Source organism: Anastrepha ludens, chromosome X (genome assembly GCF_028408465.1).
Source record: "Anastrepha ludens isolate Willacy chromosome X, idAnaLude1.1, whole genome shotgun sequence".
NCBI classification, from domain to species: Eukaryota; Metazoa; Arthropoda; class Insecta; order Diptera; family Tephritidae; genus Anastrepha; species Anastrepha ludens.
Window position 1 is genome coordinate 98,223,968 of NC_071503.1, and position 25,812 is coordinate 98,249,779.

At 43.7% G+C, this 25,812-nt stretch overlaps 1 protein-coding gene across 9 annotated transcripts in view; it reads left to right on the plus strand.

Annotated features, from left to right (window-relative positions):
- Positions 1-25,812, plus strand: part of LOC128869676 (ephrin type-B receptor 1-like) — a 79,362-nt gene that overhangs the window by 19,070 nt on the left and 34,480 nt on the right. Inside the window, exon 9 of one of the 9 annotated variants that reach the window (XM_054112278.1) lies at positions 24,198-24,256. The exons of the other annotated variants lie outside the window; for them this stretch is intronic. Within the exon in view, the coding sequence (XP_053968253.1) occupies positions 24,198-24,241 (44 nt within the window). The 3' untranslated portion in view covers positions 24,242-24,256. Of the gene's footprint in view, positions 1-24,197; positions 24,257-25,812 lie in introns of those variants that run through there. 9 annotated transcript variants of the gene reach the window in all.

The window sequence follows — 25,812 nt, forward strand, 5'->3', positions numbered from 1 at the left end:
GTGCATTGGCGTCACATTCCAACAGGAGTGGCTTCCTCCTGTTGCAATAGTATACCAGAATCCGTACCTCATCTGGGAGAACGGTGCCGCACAGTATGCGGATGCCATTTCGATGTCTGTGCGGGTAGCGTCCACCAGCAATTGTGCCTGGATCGCAGCCAGATCCCGTTTCAAAAACTCTGTAATGCAAAAGTAGTTAATGTCTCTATTTAACACTACGCATGCTCTAGGTCTCTCTCCCGAGAGATCCCAAATTACCTTATTGTTACTGTCGTTAAAGCCCCTAACCTGGACTCTGTAGGCCTACGGCTCCCGAGCCAGTATTATGCCCAGATCTGCCGAGGCAGACCATCGTACCATGACGGCTGATGCCTTTACCGTACGATGGAGATTCATCTGGGCTACTGTCAGCATTTGTGGCGTCAATCTTGCGGGGTTTTCTCTGCCTCGTCCTCATCTCAGAGCCTCAATTCGCTCTCACGCTTTTGTCAAGCTCTAGCTTACTTAGGACCAGCCCCTCCATAAGCTCTTGTGTAGTGGGGATATGTGTCGTCCCAGTAACTTGCCTGAATTTTGCTGGTCCATTAACTTGCCTGGACTGTGTCGGCCCAGTGGCTTGCCTGGATTCTCCATCAAGAGGGACTTCTACCATAGCTAGCATGGTAGACGCAGGGACCGTTTTGACTAACAGATCGCTACCCTCGTCCATAACCATTTGTTTCGGCTGGGCTTCTTTATCCCCGGCAGCCTTCTGCCTCCATGGTTTCATGGTACCAGAGCTGAACCGGTAATTTAGTCGGTAGTTCATTCTTTTTTTGGTTACGTACGAGTCCTAATTAATGCTTAGGTTGAGCCTGGTCAGAACGCGCCACGCTGCTGTTTTCAAGCCGCCGTTCTGAGCTTTCAGCAGCCCTACTGTATATTCCGCTGACTCGCCTGCGCCCCTCGTCAGATATACTGTGACATTATGCATAGGGGGTATATAGCCCCCCCCTTTTCGTGTCAAGCTGCGGACCTTTCCATGCCGCAAGCTTGGGTGCTACGCTGCCCCTGCTAACCACTCCGCTGTCTTCTCATTCTTCCAGTCCACAAGTAGTAGACCCGGCCTGAAGGAAACCCCACAAAAGGACAGCAGGTTAACTCATATTTTAAAGACCTCATCCATTATGACCTCCTGAAGCGCAGATAGGTCTTCCTGCCCCAGCGTCTCCGCAGAATAGTAATTGGGCAGCACTTTCAAGCGGCAGCCTTTGAAAGCACCCGAATAACTTGCCTGTGGTGTAGCTTGTGCTCCTTAACAGCAGGCATCTGTGCTTGTTATGTAGGGGGGACTTCAGGAGGCATCCCGTCGCTGTCCGAACAGCAACATGTCTGAAGCTTTGTTCACTGCGTGTTATTAGTACTGCCGGCTAAAAATTTGAGGACCTTGTTTCGATTTTCAACTTTGTGGCAATTACGGTAGTGTGCACAGAGAAGGAGACCAAACTGTCAAAGGTTACTCCGAAAATTTTGAGTTGTTTACAGTTCGTATTTGTGTGTCATCGACTTTGCCCTTGAGCTGTAGTTTGACGTCCTTTCTCCAGGTGGTAAAGAGGGTCGCTGTAGACTTAGCGGGGGAAAGTTTTAGATTCCTCTCAAGGAAAAAGCAAGAAAGATTGGTGAGGTTCACTTTGGCCCTCAGGCCATCAATGTCATTGCCCGACGTCATTATCGGACAATCGTCAGCCTAGGAGACCATTGCGACTCCATCTGGTGACCGGGGGAGCTTCGAGAAGTAGAAGTTGAAAAGCAAGGGTAAAGGGGCTCGATTTTTAAAGATGAATGATTACTGACGAGTGCCGACCACTCAGATAGTTCGCTGACCACCACTTAAGCCCTGGCGGAAGGGTAGACTGTATAATGTCAGCTAGTAGCGTGGAGTGACTGACAGTGTCGAAAGCCTTCTTCAGGGCCGGCGCTACTACCATGCTGGTGTGTGGCTGGTGTTTTGTAAAGAATGGGAGTTAGAGGGGCTATAAGAGTCTTCACTACGTGGGAAAGGAGAGTTATCGGCCGATAAGAATCTCCTTGGTTGGCGGGTTTGCCAGATTTCAGTAGCGGTACCACTATGATTCCCTGATTTCCACTTGTAAATAATTACGAGAGTGGGCATGGACATATTGAAAACCCTTGTGAGGTACCCTACCCTCAATGGACCCAGCTTTCTCAACATCAACATGTTTAGTCCGTCAGAGCCAATGACTTTTGATTATTTTTTTTTTGTTGATAGGGCCCCCTGGACCTCATCACACAGGAGAAAACAACTGGCGCAACTGTTGCTCAGTAGTTTCTGCAGCCGTCTGGTAGCACAACGCTGGATCTGTCGGCCGAAGGATGAATTGCCGGCTAAAATAGCACGTGCATCTGTTCGGGTCCTACGAAGTGCAACCGTGTAATATCCACCTTATCGTTGTGCTTCGTCGGGTTCGACAGGGACCTTGGTTAATGGTTAATGGTCGTAAAGGGTTAAGGTATGGCCCTTTAGCACTGCGACCATATTGATCTATTGTGCACTCTATGCTGTCTATTGACTGTTAAGTATGCTTATGAATTGTACCAGCTCCTTCTGAGGGAGTGATTGAAGGTCTTCATCTGTAAGCATGAACTTGTTTAAAAACCTTTTCCTTCTATGCGTCAACCCCCGACATTCGATGATGAGATGTTCTATAGACTCCTCATCTTCGCAGCAAAATCTGCAGACGCTGGTTTCAGTTATGCCTAATTTATGTAGGTGTTTGTTGCAGGTGAAGTGACCCGTGAGAGCGCCTGTGAGAGTGCGAATGCTCTTTTTGTTTAACGTGAGGGCCATGTTAGCTCTTTTAGCGTTGAAACTTAGGAACTTTTTGGAGTGTTTAAGACCCTCTACGTTGTTCCAATGCTGATTTAATAGATTTTTGGCCCAGTAGTTTACTTTTTGTTTTAGGCTGTTTTTGTTAAGTCCAAACATGGGAGGATGGTTCCATGTGTAGAAGTCCACGCAAGTGGGGAAAGTTACTGATCGCCATTCACTTAGGAGTGGCCAGGACGATTCTTCTACATATGGTTCAAGCAGCTCACAACGTCCGGGATTAGCCCACGTATCCTCTGGTTAGCTTCCGAACACCCGTTCGGGAGTGAGCTAACGTGAGAAGGCGAAGCATCCCAGCATAGCTGGTTGTGCGCTGGGTTTGGGACCCGCCACTTAAAAAGCCCCCCCAATGAAAACAGCAACAAAGCCTCGGATGAGAACTTCCAACACTGATGACGACCCCTGCAAACGAAATAAGGAATACGATTTGAGGGCATGCACCTGGAATGTCCGGTCCCTTAATGGGGAAGGTGCTTCTGCCCGGCTGGTTGATGTCCTCGTGAGAGTAAAGGCTGACATCACTGCCATCCAAGAGATGCGATGGACGGGGCAAGGTAAGAAAAACCTAGGACCTTGCGACGTCTACTACAGCTGCCATGTAAAGGAGCGCAAATTCGGTGTCGGATTTGTGGTGGGAGAGAGACTTCGTCGCCAAGTATTGTCGTTCACTCCGGTGGACGAGCGTCTCGCAATAATCCGCATCAAAGCGCGATCTTTTAACATCTCGCTAATTTGCGCCCACGCCCCGACGGAAGAGAAGGACGATGCGACCAAGGATTCTTTCTATGATCGCTTGGAACGTTCCTATGAGCGCTGCCCCCGCCACGACATAAAAATCGTGCTTGGCGACTTCAACGCCAGGGTGGGCAAGGAGGGAATTTTTGGTCCCACAGTCGGAAAATTCAGCCTGCACAACGAAACATCCGGCAACGGACAGAGGCTGATCGACTTCGCCGGGGCCCGAAACATGGTAGTCTGCAGCACCAGATTCCAGCATAAAAAGATACACCAAGCTACCTGGCTGTCCCCTGATCGAAAAACGCGAAACCAGATCGATCATGTTGTGATAGATGGAAGACACGCTTCTAGTGTATTAGATGTACGTACGATCCGAGGAGCCAACATCGACTCGGATCATTACCTTGTTGCAGCCAAATTGCGCACACGCCTCTGTGCAGCAAAAAACGTACATCTACCTACGCAAAGAATGTTCGACATCGAAAAGCTGCAATCACAACAGACAGCCAGAAGATTCGCCACTCGACTCTCACTCCTGCTCTCGGAGAGCACTGCCCAACACACCGGCATGCGCGAGCAATGGAGCAACATTTCTCGTTCCCTACGTACCGCCGCCGAAGAAGAAATCGGATTCCGGCGAGCCCGAAAAAACAATTGGTACGACGAGGAATGTCATGCTGCCGCCGAAAGAAAGGATGCCGCCTATAGAGCCACGCTGCGATCGGGCGCAACGCGAGCCATGTGGGATCGCTACAGAGAGCTGAAAAAGGAAGAGAGACGTATTATCCGACAGAAGAAACGAGAGGCCGAAATACGTGAGTGCGAGGAGCTTGAGATGCTGGCCAATAGGAACAACGCCCGAAAATTCTACCAGATAGTTCGTTTCCTGTAAGAACAAAGACGGTGATCTAGTGACTGACGTACAGAGCAATCTTAAATTATGGAGGGAACACTTCTCGAACCTGTTAAACAGTGACAGCTGCGCATGTCATAGAGAAAGTGAAGATCCCGATACCCCAATCGTTGACGACGGAATTATCGTTCCGTTACCCGACCATGACGAGGTGAGAATAGCAATATCACGGCTAAAGAACAACAAAGCCGCGGGCGCCGACGGACTGCCGGGTGAGCTATTCAAACATGGCGGCGAGGGGCTGGTAAGGTGCATGCATCAGCTCCTATGCAAAATATGGTCGGATGAAAGCATGCCTGCCGATTGGAATTTAAGTGTGCTCTGCCCAATCTATAAGAAGGGCGATCCTGCAATTTGTGCCAATTACCGCGGGATTAGTCTTCTAAATATCGCCTATAAGGTTCTAGCGATCGTATTGTGTGAAAGGCTGAAGCCCACCGTCAACCAACTGATTGGACCTTATCAGTGTGGCTTCAGACCTGGAAAGTCTACCATCGACCAAATATTCACAATACGCCAAATCTTGGAAAAGACCCATGAAAGGAGAATCGACACACACCATCTTTTCGTCGACTTCAAAGCTGCATTCGACAGTACGGAAAGGAGTTACCTGTATGCCGCTATGTCTGAATTTGGTATCCCCGCAAAACTAATACGGCTATGTAAGATGACGTTGCTCAACACCAGCAGCGCCGTCAGAATTGGGAAGGACCTCTCCGAGCTGTTTGATACCAAACGAGGTTTCAGACAGGGTGACTCGCTGTTGTGTGACTTCTTTAACCTGATGTTGGAGATCATCGTACGATCCGCAGAACTTAATCGCTCAGACACAATATTTTATAAGAGCGTACAATTGTTGGCGTATGCCGATGATATTGATATCATCGGCCTTAACAACCGCGCTGTTAGTTCTGCCTTCTCCAAACTGGATAAAGAGGCAAAGCGAATTGGTTTGGTGGTGAACGAGGACAAAACGAAGTACCTCCTGTCTTCAAACAAACAGTCGGCGCACTCGCGTATCGGCACTCACGTCACTGTAGACAGTTATAATTTCGAGGTTGTAAAAGACTTCGTTTATTTAGGAACCAGCATTAACACCGATAACAATGTCAGCCTTGAAATCCAACGTAGAATCTCTCTTGCCAACAAGTGCTACTTTGGACTAAGTAGGCAACTGAGCAGTAAAGTCCTCTCTCGACGAACAAAACTAACACTCTACAAGACTCTCATCATGCCCGTCCTAACGTATGGCGCAGAAGCGTGGACGATGACAACATCCGATGAAGCGACGCTTGGAGTGTTCGAGAGAAAGATTCTGCGTAAGATTTTTGGACCTTTGCACGTTGGCAACGGCGAATATCGCAGGCGATGGAACGATGAGCTGTATGAGCTTTACGGCGACATAGACATAGCGCAGCGAATAAAGATCCAGCGGCTTCGTTGGCTGGGTCATGTCGTCCGAATATACAAACGCTCCGGCTTTGAAAGTATTCGATGCGGTACCAGCTGGTGGTAGCAGAGGAAGAGGAAGGCCTCCTCTGCGTTGGAAAGATCAGGTGGAGAAGGACTTGGCTTCACTTGGTGTGTCCAACTGGCGCCGGTTAGCACGAGAAAGAAACGACTGGCGCGCTTTGTTAAGCTCGGCCAAAATCGCGTAAGCGGATATCGCGCCAATTAAGAAGAAGAAGAAACATGGGACTAGGTTCGATGAAATTTACATCTGCCCCTTTTTTTGCTTGAAAGTCTGCCTTTTAGTTGCCGTCATATCCCTTATGTCCTGGTACCCAAATTAATGAGACATTGTTTTTGGATGCCAGGTTATTGAGTGCCTTGTGGCATTCTAAGAGAGTTTTTGTTTTGTAGGTATAGCTATCTAAAGCTTTTAGAACTGATTGGCTGTCCGAGAGTATTCTAATCTTTACTCTCTTGTGGTTTCTACGTTGCATGATGTTTGCTGCTTCCATTATTGCGTATAATTCCGCTTGGAAGATGGTGGTGCCCCTGGTGACAGTGAATGATTTGTGGATTCTGGGGCCCACTACTCCTGCTCCTACACCATAAGGTGTATTTGATTCATCAGTGTACCATTTTTGTGAATCATCATTCATCCATTATGGGTTTGTTTTCCACTCGATCCTCTCAGGAAAGGTAACTGTGTATCCTTTTGTGAAACAGAGGGTTGGGTCAATGTGGTCTGAAACTTGAGCCATACTTATGGTGTTTTTGATTTTATTTAGGATACTTAGGTGACCGGTGAAGTTGCCTAGTTTGAAATTTTCTTTCATGTGTAGCATGAGTGCTTGCGTAGCTGCTTCCTCTTGGATTGCTATATGAAGTGGTGGGAGATTAAGGAGTGCTTCCATGCCAGCTGTTGGGGTAGTTCTCATAGCCCCTGTGATGCATAAGCAAGCAAGCCTTTGTACTTTTCCCAGTTTGGTTATCGCAGTTTGTTGGATAGATTTGCTCCACCATACTAGTGCCCCATACAGTATGATTGGTCTAACCATTTGAGTGTATATCCAGAGGGCCATACTAGGGCTGAGGCCCCAGGATCACCCTAGTAATTGTTTGGTTGTCCACAAGGATTTCGTGGCTTTTTTTGGTATATTATTTATATGTGATTCCCAAGTGAGTTTTTATCTAAGGTTAAACCTTGATACTTTACCTCTTCCTTTAGTTCTATCACTGTTTCATTTCTTTGTAATATGGGAAACTCCAACTTTCTTTTTCTTGTGAAGGGGATAATTGTGGTTTTGTTAGGATTGATCGACAGCCCCTCCTTTTAACACCATTCCCATGCTGCGTTCAAAGCATTTTGCATTAAGTCTGTTAGTGTCCTTTCATGGTTGTCTTTTATTATAACAGATATGTCATCTGCATAACCAATGGTTATAAATCCCTTATTGTTTAGGTGCTGCACCAAGTCATCAACTAGTAGGGACCATAGCAGTGGAGAAAGAACTCCTCCTTGCGGACATCCCTTTACTGTTGTGACATTGAGTTCAGCTTGGCCTAACGAGGCTTTAATAATCCTCTGATTAAGCATTTGGCTTATCCAATGTGTTAATATAGGATTTGCACCTCTTTTCTCGAGTGCTGTTTCCATGAATTTGTAATTTGCGTTGCCGAAGGCTCCCTCTATGTCCATAAAGGAACAGAGGGCTATTTCTTTTTGATTTAGAGCCTTTTCTATATTGCAGCGTATGGAGGTGTTTTTTGAAGATTATTTCTTCTCTTTGATGGTATTTAAGTAGTTTTTCCATTGTCTTTCACATAAACGACGAAAGACTGATTGGTCTGTAAGATTTTGGAGAATCAGGGGGTTTGTTACCTCCCTTAGGAATAAATATTACCTTCACTTTCCTCTATATCTTTGGAATGTATTCCAATATTAGACTAGCTCTGAAGATTTTCACTATGACTCGGATCAGTTCCACAGTGCCTTTGGATAGAAGTGCTGGGAATATTCCGTCCGGGCCTGGTGATTTAAAGGGTTTAAAGGAGTTAATTGCCCACTCTACCCTTTCAAAATTTATAATTTTATTGACCAATGAGACCGTCGATCCCCGTTGATGGTGAGTTACCATGTCTAGACTATTGTCGATTGATAGGTCATGACTTTTGTAATCTGGGAAGTGAGTCTTTAGAAGAAGCTCTAGTGTTTCTACGAATGTGTTGCTAATAGTTCCGTTTGGACCTTTTAGCGTGCCTATGGGATTTGAGTCACCTTTGGAGAGTAATTTTTGGATTCTAGCTGCTGCTGTAGTATCTTTTAGATCCTCGCAGAAGTTTTTCCAAGAGTTTCGTTTGGATTTCCTTAAATCTTTGTTATAGTTAGTTAGGGATTTCCTATATTCGTCCCATTTATTTGTTTTCTTTGCAGTGTTGAATAGTTTCCTCGTTGCTTTCCGAAGTTTGTCAAGGTCGTTGTTCCACCAAGGAACCCTCTTCGTGGAGGATTTCATTTTTAGTGGACAACAGTCTTGGTATGAGGCTATAATTCAGTCAGTCATGTCTGTTACTGCCTTTTCTAGCTCCTCTGTTGATGTTATTTTGCTTACGCTGTTATTAAGCTTAGCTGAAAGACATTCATTGAATCTTTTCCAGTTTGCTGTTTTTGGGCTTCTGTAAAAGTGGTACTATGCCGGCGTCTCCGGGGAAATAAGCTGAGGCGATTACGACCTCTCTCTTGCTCCATCAAACTCCGCTTCGACCAGTATTGTTGATATGTCGTCATCCAGGAATTCTGTGAAAGGCAAAAATTTTATGTTGGTATCTATGGTTATCGCAGCCCTAAGTTTGACAGCGCTTTTGTCATAAAATACCTGTGTGTTTTGGACATTGAGGCCTTGAGGACGGCCTCTGTAGATCCAGGGCTCTTGGATCAGCCCTATGTTGATACCTCCGGCAAGTCTTCTGCTAAGCTCAGTGGTAGCAGCCTTAGCATGGTGAAGATTTGCCTGGAGGCACCTCATTTGTTAGTTGGTTATCGGAGTCGTTGGGAGGACTTTCATCCTCTTCTTGTAATTCCACTGCCTCCATTTGGTCAACTAACTCTTCCGTCGTTATATTTTCAGCTTTCAGCCTGAGGGTCACTTGGAAGAAATGGCTTTCAGGCTGGCGGCTGAGTTTTGATCTACCGCTACGACTAGCGTTACGTTGGGGCCTCTTTCCACTCTTTTTAGCAGGCGCCAGGAATCAACATTGAGGCCTTTATTCTGCCCCTGCACTAAGTCTTTGGCTGTCTCAACTTTGAGGGAGTTGGGGAAAGTACCCCACTGCGATCTGAGAGTGAGGAATTTTGGATTCCTCTGTGGCCCACAGTGTTGCACCCTCCCACGGCGACGCATTTGAAATGGCCGCCTTGACCCATTCTGCCGATGTGCTCTCCTTACAGTGCAGGACAAGGTATCCTGCCTTGTAAGTAGTGCCCAAGAACGCTGGTTTTGTGGCCATGTTTTTCCCCGCCAGTATTTTGTCCAACATAAGTTGTTGGATGGAGTCCATTTGTTCGGTCGTCAGTACCGTATTGGGGTAGTCCCTAGCAAGTACTGCCAACCTGACTCCTGTTGCTACATCTTTGTATGTGGCAGTGGGCTGCCACTTTTTGCTTCTTAGAGCTGCGTCTTTCGATGTGGACGGACCATCATCTTTAGGCCGCTTTTTGGCTGTTGCTTCGGGTGGTCTGTCCTCAACCGACCTTAGTTTATGTTGAGTGCATCAGACCAGATCGGTGCGGCATACACAAGAACCGAGCTGTCTTTGGCTAGGTTCGCCGTTGTTTGGCATTATTCGCGACAGACAGTACTGCACACTCGATGCATATGCGTTTTGAAGTTTGAACGGCTGCCAATCATCACTCGTAGGTATTTAATAGCTGGTTTTGAAATAATAGTTACAGTCCCAATATTTACATTTATATCTTCTACTATCTTTCTGGTGCTTATTAAAACTACATCGGTCTTATTCTCAGCTAATCCCAGCTTCATAGACCTTACCCAAGTTTTGATCCTGCTTACTGATTCGCAGGCGATCCCCTCAATTTCGTTTATATGTTTTGCCACCATTACCACCACGATGTCATCCACGAATCCAATGACTTTAGTTCTAGGGGGCATATGCAGTCTTAGAACCACGTCATATGATACATTAGGTTCCATAGCAGTGGACTCAGAACTGATCCTTGAGGAACCCCAGCTGTCACGATATACTCCTCAGCGCCTTTCTCGCTTCTAAACTGCAGTTTACGGTCCGTGAAATAGCCCTCAATTATCCTGATAATATACCTAGGTGACCCAATTTTTGCGAGGGTTTCTAGTATACGCTGCCAGCTAGCTGTGTTAAAAGCAAAGTGTTGTCGTTAGGGCAGATTTAGAATATTGCTAGAAATACGTATGGACGTTTGGAAATCGGTAATTTCAGGGCACTATTTGGAATACCATCTGAACCTGGAGCTTTCTTAGACTTTATTTTATTACACGCCGCTTGGAGTTTTGGCTCGGTTAAATGTTTTTAGGTCTTTTAGGGAATAGAATAGTAACAATTTTTCGCAACTTTACTGGGCAAGTAATTTGGAATACCATCTGAACCTGGAGCTTTCTTAGACTTTATTTTATTACACGCCGCTTGGAGTTCTTGTTCGGTAAAATGTTTTTAGATCTTTTAGGGAAGAGAATAGTAACAATTTTTCGCAACTTTACTGGGCAAGTAATTTGGGGTGTGTGTACGCGTTTCGATTTGGTTAATACCGTGCACTACTCGCCTGGGCATAGAGGCATCGCAAACTTCTCTTAGGCCTTCTACTAGGAGTGTCATCCTATTCTCGGCAGAATTCATATATTTAAGGACTTCGCTATCAAGCTTTGGACCGGTCAGCTTGTGTACAATTTTAAGCCTTCTTTCAGTAATGTTCTTATTGATAGCTTGATGGTCACTGTAGCTGTAGCCCTCCCTTACCCCCCATTTGATCTTTTGAGCAAGGAAAGCATTTGCGAGTGAAGTATCATCAATGACTGATCCGATTCCCATCTTACGGTAGGGGTAAGTTGACCCGCTTTTTTCAAGAAGCATCTGCTCTTTTATTTGTGCGCTGGCTGCCCCATTCGGTTGCCCAGGTGTTAAAATCACCCGCTATGATTAAAGGCGATTTCCCACTAGCTGCCAGTACAATGTTTTGAAGAAGCTTTTCGTACTGCACTGTCTTTAGGGTTGTTGTTGTTGTTGTTGTTGTTTTAACAGCATAGTTAGCCCTGTCAGTGTAGGTATATCATCGGTCGTCTTCGTCTAGCTCATCTAGGGGTAGGCCCAGGAAACATGCTGTTTCGACAGGTTGGGTCCAGAGGGAGAGGGGGGTTAGATGAGTCTGATTAAGGGGGCATGTGAAGAGGTGGTTAGTGTCGTGCGGGGTACCTTCACATGCCGGACATGTGTTTGGTATGTCGGGGTCAATTCTGGATAAGTAGGAGTTTAACCTGCTACAATATCCAGAACGTAATTGTGCCAATGTTACACGAGTCTCACGGGGAAGCTGGAGCTCTTCATCTGCAATAGGTGGTGGTTGGATTCCGATTACGGCATTCACAGGACGGGAGTTCATGAAGGTGGTGACGGTCTCCCGGTGGATTTCGTTTACTGACTGTCTAAATACTGTCCGGTCCAGTAGGTTTCGGTCAGTTTTGTCCTGGAGTTCGTCAGCGTAGTCGAGGAGGTGTCTCCTGACGTGCCTGGGAGGCGGCTCAGGCTCAAGCAGGTGTCTGCAGGGGTGAAACCTGCGGTAACACCCCAGCAGGAACTGCTTGCTGAGCAATTTGTTGTGCTCCGCGACTGGGAGCATTTGTGCCTCGTTGTGCAGGTGTTGTATGGGTGACATCAGGAGGCACCCGGTCGCTGTCCGAATGGCGGTATTCTGACATGTCTGAAGCTTTGTCCACTGCGAATCACTAGTACCAGGCGACCAGACAGGCGCAGCATAGTTTAGAACCGGCCGGCCAATTGCCTTAAATGTCGAAAGCAACAGTTCTTTGTCTTTGCCCCAAGTGCTGCCGGCCAGCGATTTGAGGACCTTTTTGCGATTTTGGACTTTAGTGGCAATTGCGGTTGTATGCGCAGAGAAGGAGAGCAAGCTGTCAAAGGTTACACCCAAAATTTTGGGGTTATTCACAGTCGGAATTGGTGTGTCGTCGACTTTTACCTTAAGGGACAGCTTGACCTCCTTTGTCCAGGTGGTGAAAAGGGTCGCCGTGGACTTGGTGGGGGAAAGTTGGAGATTCCTCGCAGTGAAAAAGCGAGAAAGGTCGGTGAGGTAGTTGTTCACTTTGGAACACAGGCCATCGATGTCATTGCCCGACGCCATTATCGTGCAATCGTCAGCGTATGAGATCAGGGAAACTCCCGCTGGTGGTTGGGGGAGCTTCGAGATGTAGAAGTTAAAAAGCAAGTGTGAAAAGACACCACCTTGCGGTACGCCTTGCTTAATCTTCCTCTGCTTTGACATTTGATCTCGAAAAATCACTGACGAGTGCCGACCGCTCAGGTAGTTCGCGGACCACCTCTTCAGCCCTGGCGGGAGTGTCGACTGATAAATATCATCTAGTAGCGTGGAATGGCTGACTGTATCGAAAGCCTTCTTTAGGTCCAACGCTACTAGGACAGTCCTCTCGCAGGGGCGGTTTTGGTTAAGCCCGCGATTTATCTGGGCGTTTATGGCGGTGAGTGCCGTGGTGGTGCTGTGCACTCGTCGGAATCCGTGCTGATGTGGGGCTGGGGCCAGGTGTGTCGTGTAGAGAGGGAGTAGGAGGGCTTCAAGTGTCTTCACTACTGGGGAAAGGAGAGTTATCGGCCGATAAGACTCCCCTTGGTTGGCGGGTTTCCCAGGTTTCAATAGTGGGACCACTCTCCCTGCTTTCCACTTGTCAGGGATGATGAGAGTGGCCAGAGACAAATTGAAGACCCTTGTGAGGTATCCTACTCCCAGGGGTCCCTGATGCTTCAGCATCAGCGCGTTCAGTCCGTCAGGGCCAATAGCTTTCGATGATTTCGACTTGTTGATGGCCCCCTGAACCTCATCACCGGAGAAAGTAAGTGGCGCACTGTCGTTCGTCAGTTTGTGCAGCCTTCTGGTAACACGACGTTTGGTTCTGTCGCCCGGAGGATGCAGTGTGCAGCCGGCTAAAGTAGCTCGCGCATCTCTTCGTGTCCGACGAAGTACAACCGTTGAAGGTGATAGCCACCTTGTCGTTGTGCTTCGTCGGGTTCGACAGGGACCTAACGGTGGACCAGAGCTTACTCACTCCGGAGGTGAGGTTACAAGTCTTCAGGTGCTCAACCCATTTAGTCCGCTTGTGATGGTTTACCAGTTGCCGGATCTCCAAATTGAGATCCCTTATGCGGGGATCCCCGGGATCGGCCTGGCGTAGGTGGCCACGCTCGTTTGCTAAACTGGCTGCTTCTGCTGGGAAATGAGGACGGATGTCCTTATAGCATCCAGCTGGGATGAAGCGAGCCGCAGCAGCTGTGAGCACCTTGCGGAATGCGCGTTCGCCAACGCGCACATCAGTGGGGATGGGAAGAGCGCCGAAGGTGTCCTCGGTGAATTCCGTGAAGCCGGCCCAATTAGCTTTTTTAAAGTTAAAATAGGACCGGTGATTCGCGGAAACGAAGTCGGCAGGTCTCTCAATCGAGACGATAATGGGCAAGTGGTCTGATGCAAGCGATAGCATAGGTCGCCACGTTATGCTATTTATCAGACCCGCGCTAGCTATTGTTAGGTCAGGCGAGCTGCTACAATTGCCCACTACCCTGGTGGGGGCGTCGTCGTTCACTGTGCTGAATGTCGAGTCGTCTATCTGCTCTGCCAATTGCTGTCCCCTACGATCATTTGGCAGGCTTGAATGCCAAAGATCGTGATGCGCATTGAAGTCACCTACAACCAATCGGTTTTCACCTCTAATGAGCGCACCTATATCAGGGTGATATCCTGCCGGGCAGCAGGTGACAGGGGGTATGTATATGTTAAAAATTTCGAGCTCGGAATCGCCTGACCAGACAGCTATGCCTTGACATTCTAAGGTGCTGTCCCTGGGGTCGATTCCTTCATCGATAAGACTATACTGCACAGTGTGGTGGATTATAAACGCTAGGCCACCACCGTGTTCTCGCTCGCGATCGTGTCTGTGCACGTTATAGCCATCCCTGGTGATCAGAGATGACCTAGCGTGCAACTTTGTTTCTTGGACCGCAGCTATTTTGATACTGTGCCGGCTCATAAAGTCAACTATCTCGTCGACCTTGCTCGTAAGTCCGTTGCAGTTAAATTGGAGAAGCTTGAAGCTTCTCGGTGAGGTCAGTGTAATCCGGGGGGTGAGGGACGCGTGGGGTTGTCTACGTTGGACCTGCTGTGCAATCCACTGTGGTTGTTGCGGCCTGATGGTGGTGGGCGGCCGCGCCTCCGGGGGAGGTAGTGGGTGCAGAGCTCTGCAGCAGGGGGCAACGTAGGCAGTTGTCCACTCACGGGTGGTGCGCAGGCCGGAACATCTCCGAAAATGGCACCAGCCACTGCAGGAATTGCATTGGACTGATACCAGATTCCGAGGTATTACGGTCTGACACACGGAACAGACTGTACGGGGGACCAGGAGCTGCTGGTTTGTCCCCGCACTGGGGTTGGAGCAGGAAGGGATGGGAGGGGTTGAAGGGGAGTTGTGTTGCTCCGATAGGCTCCTCACCGTGGAGGTGTGGGTTGTGGTGGCGGTTGGTAGTGCCGGCCTATCAGGGGGTGTGGTAGCCGTGGAGGCATCAGACGCCTGTTGGCGGGAGCAACACGTGGCCACATACCGTGTGGACCACTCCCTGTGCGACTTAAGGCCTGAGCAGGTCTTAAGGTGGCTCCACCCGTTGCACTTATTGCACCTAACCGAGGTGGAGTTCGGGGGGAGCCGTTGATGGCGGACGCAGCAGTAGAATACTTCTGGCCCAAGGTTGGATTCGACTCCAGCCCTGAGGAGAAGCATTTGGAGCAGGTTTGCTGCGAGAGTTTGCTCCTGTGACGTAAGGGGTGGGGTGATATACGATACACTAGACAGGGCTGGTGTACTGGGGCGGCAGCCCTTGGTCGGGAAAAACCCGAGTCATTCCGGTAACGTAGAACCGGCTGCCATGGGAATGGTCTTTAGGGTCTTCGTAGCGACTGATGAAATTGATTCCATTTATTTTGGATCGCACGAACCCTTCACCAACACTATGATCTTCTTGGAAAGCGAGCTCTCCCCAAAGCCAGATGACACGGGCAGTTTTTGCTGTCGGAGGCCTTTGTGCTCTGGTTTTCACACCTGTATTGCTCACTTATTATGGCAATACCTGCTCTAATTCCTTTAACTCTTTGTGATAATAGGTCTTGGGTGGCCTCTTAGTGGTTAACCCGGCGAGCGTAAGGTTAATATTTATTACATTGAGCGTAAGCTGGGTGTAACAAACCCATATATTGAGCTAGATACTTTAATGTGTTCATAATATTTTTATATGTTTTTATTTACTAGTACAATTATGTAATAACCCAAGAACTGATTGGGAAGGAAAAATAAAGCAAACAAATATTTTTAAATCTTTATTTATGAAATTAACAAAAATATTTTCTTTCATTTAAACAAAGTGTAACACTTAGTATTATAATTTTATAAAAAAAAGAAACTAAAAAAAAACAAAACGAATAGCTTTTACTTCTAGCTTATAAAATTAGGAAACATATGAGATCAAAACTTTTACTATATAGTTATTCAGAGTTCTCGTAATCATCTTCAGTTTGAGCGCAATCTTGACACGTGAAAACAGCATGTTCCATACATAAATAGCGATTGCATTTATAACAAGTGTGTTTAGTCTTGCGATCTTTTTTAGTAGGGCATATTTGACATCTCCTGATAGGCTTAGGAACTTTATTTGGAGGTCGTTGTGAGTGTGAGGGTTCATCCACTTGGTCCAGAATTCGTTTGCGAAGCTCTCGGGGTAAATGCTGATTTTCCTTTCTGTTTTGTAAATGTTCTGAAACCAATCCAATACCCAGGTCTCTAAGAAAATTTCGGCGTGACAAATTGCTACTATTATTGGACTTGTAAACTATTATGCTATTTATACCAGCCATGTTCAAAACTGCATAGAAAATCACCATTGGCCAGCGCTTTGTATTTCGCGAAACATCGTAGTTGGTGCACAGCTCATCTACAACATCAACGCCTCCCTTGGTCTGATTATAAAAAATAATCATTTCTGGTTTTTGTGTGCCATTAGTATCAGCAACAACGCTATCATCGTGATGTAATGTTGACATCAACAAAACAACCTTGTTTTTTTTTGGCACATGGGACAATAAAGATATATCCTTTTGAAATCCAAACACTGTGCTGGGGATCTCTCGGTTACGCGTTTGGAGCATCTGACTTGGAATCTCGGGCTTATTTTTTCGAACAGTGCCTGTGCTTGTCAAACGATGTTCTTTCAATAAGTGTAACATCAACGGATAACTGGTAAACCAGTTATCAAAGGTGACATTGCGATTGGTTTTGGAAATTGGAGCCACAAGTCTGTCCACAACATCATAAGCTTTGTTACTGAGAGCGTAAGGGCCTGTTGCTTGTTTTCCTGGGTAAATTTCAAGATTGATGACGTAAAACGACTTTGCATCAACCAAGGCATATATTTTCAAGCCATATTTGTTTGGCTTATTGGGCATATACTGGCGAAAACTGCAACGGCCTCGAAACGATGGAAGTTGTTCATCTATAGTTGTATACTCAGATGGTGTATAAACAATTTGGCAATTTGCTACGAACTTCTCGAAAAAAGAACGAATGGCAGCCAAATTATCAGTAGCTTTTCTTTCGCTCCGAGTATTCTTATCATCAAACCGTAAACAGTTTTGAATAAATTGAAATCTCTTCAAAGTCATCGTTGTCCTAAAAATCTCAACCCCTGATCCATCACTTATCCACAGATCCTTCAAATTCAGCTTATTTGCTTTGAACTGTCCTGCAAGATACAAGAGACCGATAAAAGCCTTTAATTCTGACGATGACAAGTCTGCCATGATATATTTCTTTACGTGACTATTTTCACAAGCAGTTCTCTTCAGATTTATTTGACTATTTGTATGTAACAATATTTCTTGCAAAATCTCATCAGTAAGAAAGAGTTTCCAACATTCAACAGCTGTCTTTGCATTTTTGCCAATATGTTTTACGCCCTGCCTTTCCCTTATAATGTTTTCTGATCTCGTACGCACGTTAGACCTTTCTGGTACACTAAACCACTTTGTACCATTCTTTCCAGTAAAATATGGTCTGTTATCATTGCTTTCACGTTCTTCAGATCCCTCAGCTTCGTTTTCTTCCTCATTCGGTAATCCTACCTCTTGTTCCGAATCACTTTCAGAGCTTCTTTGGCCAACATTATCAATTTCGAAGTCACTACCAGAATCATCACAAGAATCATCCTGATCAGCTGCTTCGAAAACCCTCAATAATCTTTGGGTTTCTTCGTATGACATATTAATTATTTAGCTGAAAAAAAAAAAATAAAAACTAAAATATAACGAATATAAAACAAAAAGTATTTACTCGAATTTGTAACACGAAGCGTAAGGTGGGTGAAACTTACCCGGCCGCAACTTTGACAACATCTAAACACCTCGCCAGTCGGCGGTCAACTGCGGCATGAAACACAACGAATGCCTACCTCCCCCCGCGCAGCTACTCAGACGCACAACTTATTTTGACGTACGGAATAGAAAATATCAAACGGTTTATTACAGGCTGGGTGAATTTCACCCAACCTTACGCTCGCCGGGTTAAAGATTATCTGAACAATTCTCATTTACTTTTATTTGTCAAAGCTGCCCTGAATGCAGGGTACCTATAGCTCCCAGTAATATGGTTGATGTTCTCCCTTTTGTCGGTCTCGCAGAGGACACACATCGGGCTATTTTGACAATCTCTTGACATTTCCTGCAATGCTTAGATCTATCGAATGGACTAGCACAGTTGCGCCACATGTAGCCGCATTTTAGACATTTATCGAATTTTTGTAACAAGACACGTTCTCGCAAGCGATGGATGGGTTGAATATCCAATTTTGACTTTGCCAATCTCCATTAGCTTTTTGGCTTTCAGAGCTGGACGCAAAAGTTGCTCGCAGTCTATTTTTCAAAACAACACACATAAAATTCAAAAGAATGCATGAATTTTTTATTTAAATCGATAGTACAGTCTATATAATTTAATGGTTGAAGACTATTTCATGCAAATGTTGACCGCGACTGCGATTCAAATGGTCCATCCGCTTAGTCCAGTTTTGCCATACTCTTTCCAATGTTTCGGCCGGTATCTCACATATAAATGCTTTAATGTTATCTTCCAATACGTAAGCTGAAGCAGGCTTGTCTGAATAGTCAGAGCTTTAACATAGCCCCACAAAAAATAATCTAAAGGCGTTATATCGCACGATCTGGGTGGCCAATTGATAGGTCCCGAGCGTGAAATAAAATATTCACCGAACTCGCCTCTCAACAAGTCCATTGTTACGCGTGCTGTGTGGCATGTGGCACCGTCTTGCTGAAACCACATGTCGTGCAAGTCAAGCTCTTGCATTTTGGGTAAAAAAAGTTGGATATCATTTCACGGTAGCGCTCACCATTCACAGTTACGTTACGATTCGCAGCATCTTTGAAGAAGTACGGTCCGATGATACCTCCAGCCCATAAACCCCACCAAACTGTGACGTTTTCTGGATACATTGGTCGCTCTTGCAATCCTTCTGGCTGATCTTCACTCCAAAATCGACAATTCTGCTTATTTACGTACCCATTGATCCAAAATGAGCTTCGTCGCTGAACACAATTTTTCGATAAAAAAGTGGATCTTCGGTCGACTTTCCAAGAGCCCATTCACCAAAAATTCTGCGTTGCGGTAGGTAGTTCGGCTTCAGTTCTTGCACCAGCTGTATTTTGAAAGTCTTCACACCTAAATCCTTTCGCAAAATTTTCCACGTTGTTGAGTAACACGCCCAATTGCTGCGAACGGCGACGATTCGATAAGTGATGGTCATAAAACACTGGCCGATACAGCTGCGATATTTTCTTCAGTTCGCACTCTACGTAAGCATGTTGGTGGCTTGATGTCCAATAATGTAAATTTGGTTCTAAGTTTAGTCACAATAGCTCGAAAGCCGCTTCAGTGGGTCGATTAAACTGACTATAAAATGGAAGAAGCGCGCGATAAACTTTCTTAACAGAACACACATTTTTATAATAAAATTCAATTATTTGCAAGCGTTGTTCCTTTGTAAGACGATTCATGGTTAAATTATAGACCAAACTGAAGATGTTTGACAGTGAAACAAAACACGAAACGTGCGTCAACTGTTTAAACCAACTGTTTAAAAATATAAAAGCTAAAAAATCACCCGTTATATCTGCCAACTCCACATCGTCAAAAGCAGGCAAAGATTTAATTGCGTTGTGCACTTCTTCCTTGGAGGTCACTTCATCGATGTCTTGGCATTCTATTGTGATGGTGGTAGAGTGATTTATGTTAACTACATATAACGTCCCTCATCGGTTGATGGATGGTACTGCGCTTTCCTTCGTTTTCGTTTAGAATGTTCACAAAGGCGCTTACTTGTTGTCCCAGCTTGCTAAACGAGTTTTCGTTTCCAGAGCAGCCCGTAACGCTCTGTGGCTCTCCGACTCGGCAAGTCTGGGAAATCTTGGCGGTGAATGAGCCTACCGTGAGCTTTTGCTGAAGGGATCTGTGTCCTCCGCATATGCATATTTTTTTCTTTATCGTTTAATTTCTTTGTTTGGTTTTTGTGTTAAATTGCTCGATGTTTTAGTTTTTGTGTCCCCCCTCAGAGCCGTTATCTTTACTCGTATGCATAGTTACCTATTTGATCCCGTGGTTATGTATGTATTGTAAACTGGGAGGCCATGCGAGGGTTGTTGCAATCTCTTATGAAGAATTGGGTTCAGAGCCAGATCGGTATAAGTAAGGATTAAATCAACTGAGCCTACGCGGCCAACTTAATGACAACGAATAAAGAGCATTTCCTGAGTCCTCCCAGGGTTTTAACGGGATGGGGGTAAAATTGGCATTATCCTGAAAGCCATTTCTGCAGATTGTCACTCCTGCATACTCAGGTATCAGAATACCCAGCTTAAAGCGAACATATCAAAAGAGGGTTTCCAGTATACCATTAAATTAAAACTTTACTTGGCTCGGTTCTAATATGTTAAAATAGGATTGAGAGAGCTTAGGTTATTAATTGAATCTGTTATAATATTAATAACATATCTACTAATAACATATCTACCTTATTTAGCCAACAGTTTCGTCAATTGCTACTTCTTTTACTTTTAGTACTGGGTTGTCGTGCACGATTCCTACTGGGTTACATTCCCGTACATCATATGTACGTATGTACGTGTGAGTGTACAAAGCAATAAAAATATTACAATTTCTATTGGGTTTTCATGCCGTTTAAGAGCGAGCATAGCGATTAAACATATTTTAACGCTATCAGCCAGCATAGGTTGTGTATGGTATTTCTACCTACAACTTCAGCGGTATAAATGCTTCGCTATGTACGTATATGGACACGCTCAAGTGTTAGGAGTAATGCTGAAAACAGTGAACGACGTAAACGCAGTCCCCTGACAGCTGTTACGATGAAACTAGTGAGACCCCCATGTAACTAAAAAATTCCTTCCTTCCGTATCGTAGTATCGTAGATTTTATTTCACGATATTTGAAAATTCCCGTAAAACCCTGTCAGCTGATTGCTCTCTCACCACACAGTGTTGCCAAGCAGTACATTTCGAAACCATTTACAAAATAAACTTAGAAAAATTATAATTTTTATTAAAATAACTCAAAACGACTTTTGTAATGTTAATTATAGATAAATGAACTACAGTGGCTCACAGAAGTATTTTGCATAATAGCGCGTATGTACAAATTTAAGATTTTGTATGTACTAAGTATCCGAAAATAAAAATGTTAATACTTACACGCATTATTGAGCACTGTCTTAGCAATTGGGCTACACATCATGCACAAAAATTGTACCGTTAGGTGCATATAACAAAAAACGTGCGTAGCAATGAAAATGTGTGCTCACAAAAGTATTTTGCTTATTGTTTATAGATACCGTTACTGGACGCAGTTCAGTTACTTTTTCTGTTTTCGCTAAAGTTGTGGCTACAAGTGCGTATTATAATCAATTTTATTTGTAATTGAGTTCATTTCGTTTGTAATTGTGGTACTGTGCATATCGGAAATGCCAAAGGGTAAAGAACTAACTACAGCTGAAAAAAAAATTATTTTACATCTCCATAATGAAGGAAAATCTACGAAATATATTTGCAATATGTTTAGTCGATGCCGCCAAACGATAGAAAATGTAATAAAACGGTGTAAAGAACGCGGTAATTTAGAAAATTTAACCCGTTTTGGTCGACCAAAGTTGCTAACTGAGAGAGAAGAACGCCAAATATTGAAAGAAAATCGCAAAAACCCACATTTATCAGCCCCAAAAATCAATGACAAAATAAAAGCAACCTTTCAGATTGAAGTATCCGATGAGACAGTGCGCAGAGCCCTCAGAAGCAACAATATTCACGGTCGTGCAGCAAGGAAAAAAACACTGATTTCACAAGTCAATAAAGCAAAGCGGCTTTTATTCGCCAACACCTATAAAACCAAAAGTTTTGAGTTTTGGAAAACCGTCATATTTAGTGATGAAAGCAAATACAACATTTTTGGTCCGGACGGACGTCGTATGGTATGGTGGAAGCCAAATGAAGAGCTGCGATTAAAAAATGTTAAATCCACTGTTAAGCACGGTGGAGGTTCCGTCATGGTGTGGGGTTGTATGTCGGCCCAAGGAGTCGGAAAGCTGGTGTTTATAGATGGAACGATGGATAAACATCTTTATTTGTCTATTCTCAAAGACAACTTACATTCCAGCACAGAAAAAATGGGAATGTCGTCTAACCACTTTTTGTTTCAACACGACAACGACCCCAAGCATACAGCTCATGATGTCAAAATGTGGATACTTTTTAATACAAAACATTTGCCAACACCTCCCCAAAGTCCCGATATCAACCCCATAGAAAATCTGTGGGCCTATCTCGAAGAAAGAATGCGAGAACACAAAATTTCGTCAAAAAGTGACCTTAAAGATGTTTTACTCCAAGAATGGGAAAAAATACCTCTTGACTTTTGTTGCAAGTTAATAGAATCTATGCCAAGGCGCTTGGAAGCAGTTTCCAAAAATAATGGTTATCATACGAAATACTGAATTAATAGAAATTAGTATATTTGTATACCACCTAGTCAAAAGCAAAATACTTTTGTGAGCAATGAATTCTATTTTATTTTACTTTTTTTACGTTTACATTGGAACATATTTTTCTTTTAAAGTTTTAATACATTGTTTATGTAGATATAAGGTTTATGTTTAAGAATTTATGAAATAATTAACAAATGAATTTAAAAAATATACAGGAATTGAAGCGTGAACTTATTTGTCTTCTCATGCAAAATACTTTTGTGAGTCACTGTATGTATTTGCATTTTTTGGTTGTTGTTGTTGGGGAATGCTGCTGAAGTGACAGTCCTTGGGCGGATGTAAATCCGGGTCGTTTCGGTAACGTAGAACCGACTGTCGTGGAAACGTGCAGTCCGTTGGTTTTTGGCTTTGGTTTATTAAACAATGAAAAATTGTAACTGTTAACGCGGATGTGTGAAAAAGTGTGTAAGCAAAAATATCAATGGCAACATTGTGTAGATACAACCAAACACATACACACACAAACCGATGTATTGTGTAAATATGTAATTAAAAGAACGCAGTTGTTCTCACGGGATGAGTTTTTGTGCTCGTTAGGGGCTGCGTACGTCGTTCACTGTTTTCAGTGCTCACACTCACCAATGTAAACGTACGTTCTGTGCAAGATTGATAGAAACAAGATTGCGCCCATTAGACAGTACGTGACGTCAAGTTTGCCAAGTTCTGCAGTGTTGCCAACCATATGCTCTTCACAATGAATTTAGTCCTTTTTTATACCCAAAATGCGAAAATTTTTAAGTTTGGTGTGTGTTTCTTTATGTTTTTAATTTAAAGCTACCGAACCTGTAAGTTAAAAAAACTGTGATATTAAACAAAAGAATGTTAAAAAAGGTCACTCTGAGAATATTTTGGTGCTAATGCTAATTTGCATTTTATAAAAATCAAATAAAGTTTGATAGTTTGAAAGTGCAAATTTAATTTTTTGCTCCTTTTAAGTTAATGCAAGAATATTAAATGTTCAACTCTTCTTATCATTGAAACTTTATACACATTTTAAAAAGCGTTTGAATTTACTGAATGCGAATTAAAACCATAGAGGTGTAATCGTTTCGGCCGGACCTCAATTCTTAGTGGGACATAGGGCATCAAGAGGTGTATTCAAAGTAAAAATAAGCAAAAAATACCAGTAAATACTGAAAAAACCATAACGACATTTTAACAAAAAGAGTACCTTATTTTGTTACAAACCCCTAAATATAGCAAATAAGTCGTTCTTTTAACAAAAAAACTCACAAATTAAATTGTACATATTCATAACACATTTATTTAAGGGGGAAGTCTACTGTGAATTTTTCAAAAAATCGATTTTTTTTTTATTAGCTTAAAAAATACTTTGAACCCTCTTAAATAAGGTACAATATGTGTTACAGCTGGCTAAATTTTTCTTCGTTGAAATTTCGACCTTTTCCCGAAGCGCTCCAAAAGCGCGTACCTGCTATACTGAAACTTTAAACGCATTTTTCTCGAAACTAAGTTTTTGTATACGGTGTACACGATATCTCGAGTTCTGATAAATGAACCAGCTTAAAAATTTAATTATATATTCTCTGTAATAGTGTCTCTCGTCTGACATAGGATTTTTTTGATATCGTTATTTGTTAAATTGTTATAAACAATAGTAACATCAATTTTAGGCAAAAAAAAAGAAAAAAATTTCAAGAATTTTTTTTTCAACGCCAAAATTTTTTATCGACATAATCCTACGTCAGACGAGAGTCAATACTATGTATATGATAACAATATTTTGTTTTTTTGTTTTAGATCACCGAAACGTAAGATTTCATGTACACCGTTTAGGCACCTAAGAAAAGCGGACCTGCGCTTGCAGAAGTGCCACAGCGGCCATTTTGAATATTTTGACTTAAAATTTTTTTTTCAAAAGCTTAAATATATAATAAAGATAAGAGTTTAAATAGATTTTATGTACGAGCAATATTTTGTTAGAAATAAAATCCGGAAAATAAGCCTGTTTTTTCCCTTGTCACAGTAGACTTCCCCCTTCAAAGAAACGCACATTTGACAGACAATTTGTCACGCATACAAAGTTCTTTAAGTAATTCAATAAAAGTGTGGTGTGTTATTTTCTTTAAATGGCCATTTGGCTAGAAAAATGTCATGAAGAAAGAACTAAAGCTCCGAGACTAAATAACAAAAAAAAAATGCTAAATCATGTTACGAAAATGGTAATCTGGCCATACTGGTGCTAAACCCACGTAACTCATTGTCAAATTCGCTGAGAGCAAAATAACGGTACCACGATAGGCGCCATCTCTTTATTCTTTCCATCATGCGTTCTGTGTCACCTGGCACGAAAACCTTATGAGAGCCCCATGTAAATGAAAAATTACCACCGTTCCGTTCCGTAGTATCGTAGATCGTTGACGTGGGTAAATGAAAAATTTTGGATTGTTCCGAAGAAACGGGGCAGCTGATTGCTCTTTCACGACACAGTGTTGCTAAACAGTACATTTCGAAATCATAAACAAAATAAACTTTGAAAAATTTGTATTTTTATTAAAATAGCTTAAAAGCATTGAGCAAGAGTGGTTTCGACGCTTTCAAAGTGGCAATTTCAACTACAACAATTATTGGATGAAGACGCATGACGAACTCTTGATGATATGTCTAAAGAGTTGGATGTTGACAGATCCACCGTAGGTTAATGTTTGCACGCGGTGGGAATGGTCGAGAAAGCAGGTAACTGAGTGCCACATCAATTGAAGGAGAGGGATGTCGAGAGACGTTTGTTGACGTGTGAGATGCTTTTTAAATGGCAGAAAAGAAAAGGTTTTCTGCATCGCATCGTCACTTGCGATGAAAAATAGATCAGCAAGGTCCGGCACTCGAAGTGTAACCAATTTCAGGCCGCTTGCACGGGCATCGGGCATCAGCTGTCTGTTAGTTATCTAAATGACAGTCCAGAGTATTTTTTACAAGCGCGCGGAGGCATTTTGCCAAGAGTAAACGCGATAATGTGATTGCGTAATATTTGGCTGGAAAATCACAACCAGCCATTGTTCGTGAGCTCAGTCACCTCAAAGTGAATAAAATGTTTGTGTATCGCACTGTAAAACGTTACAATGATACTGGTAGCATTGCAAAACGCTATGGAGGTGGACCAAAACAAACCACAATAACGCCAGAAATGGTTCGGAATGTGAAGGTTTGACTTGAACGAAATCCACGTCGAAGTGGAAGAAAAATGGCCAAAGAACTAAAAATATCGCAAGACAGCATTCGACGCATATTGAGAAATGAGCTCAAGGTCAAGGCTTACAAGTTCCAAAAACCACACGATCTTTCACTCCAGCAAAAAAAAGTTCGGTGCGAAAGAGCAAAGGAGTTGTTGCGCTTGCACGAACGTGGCAAATATCCT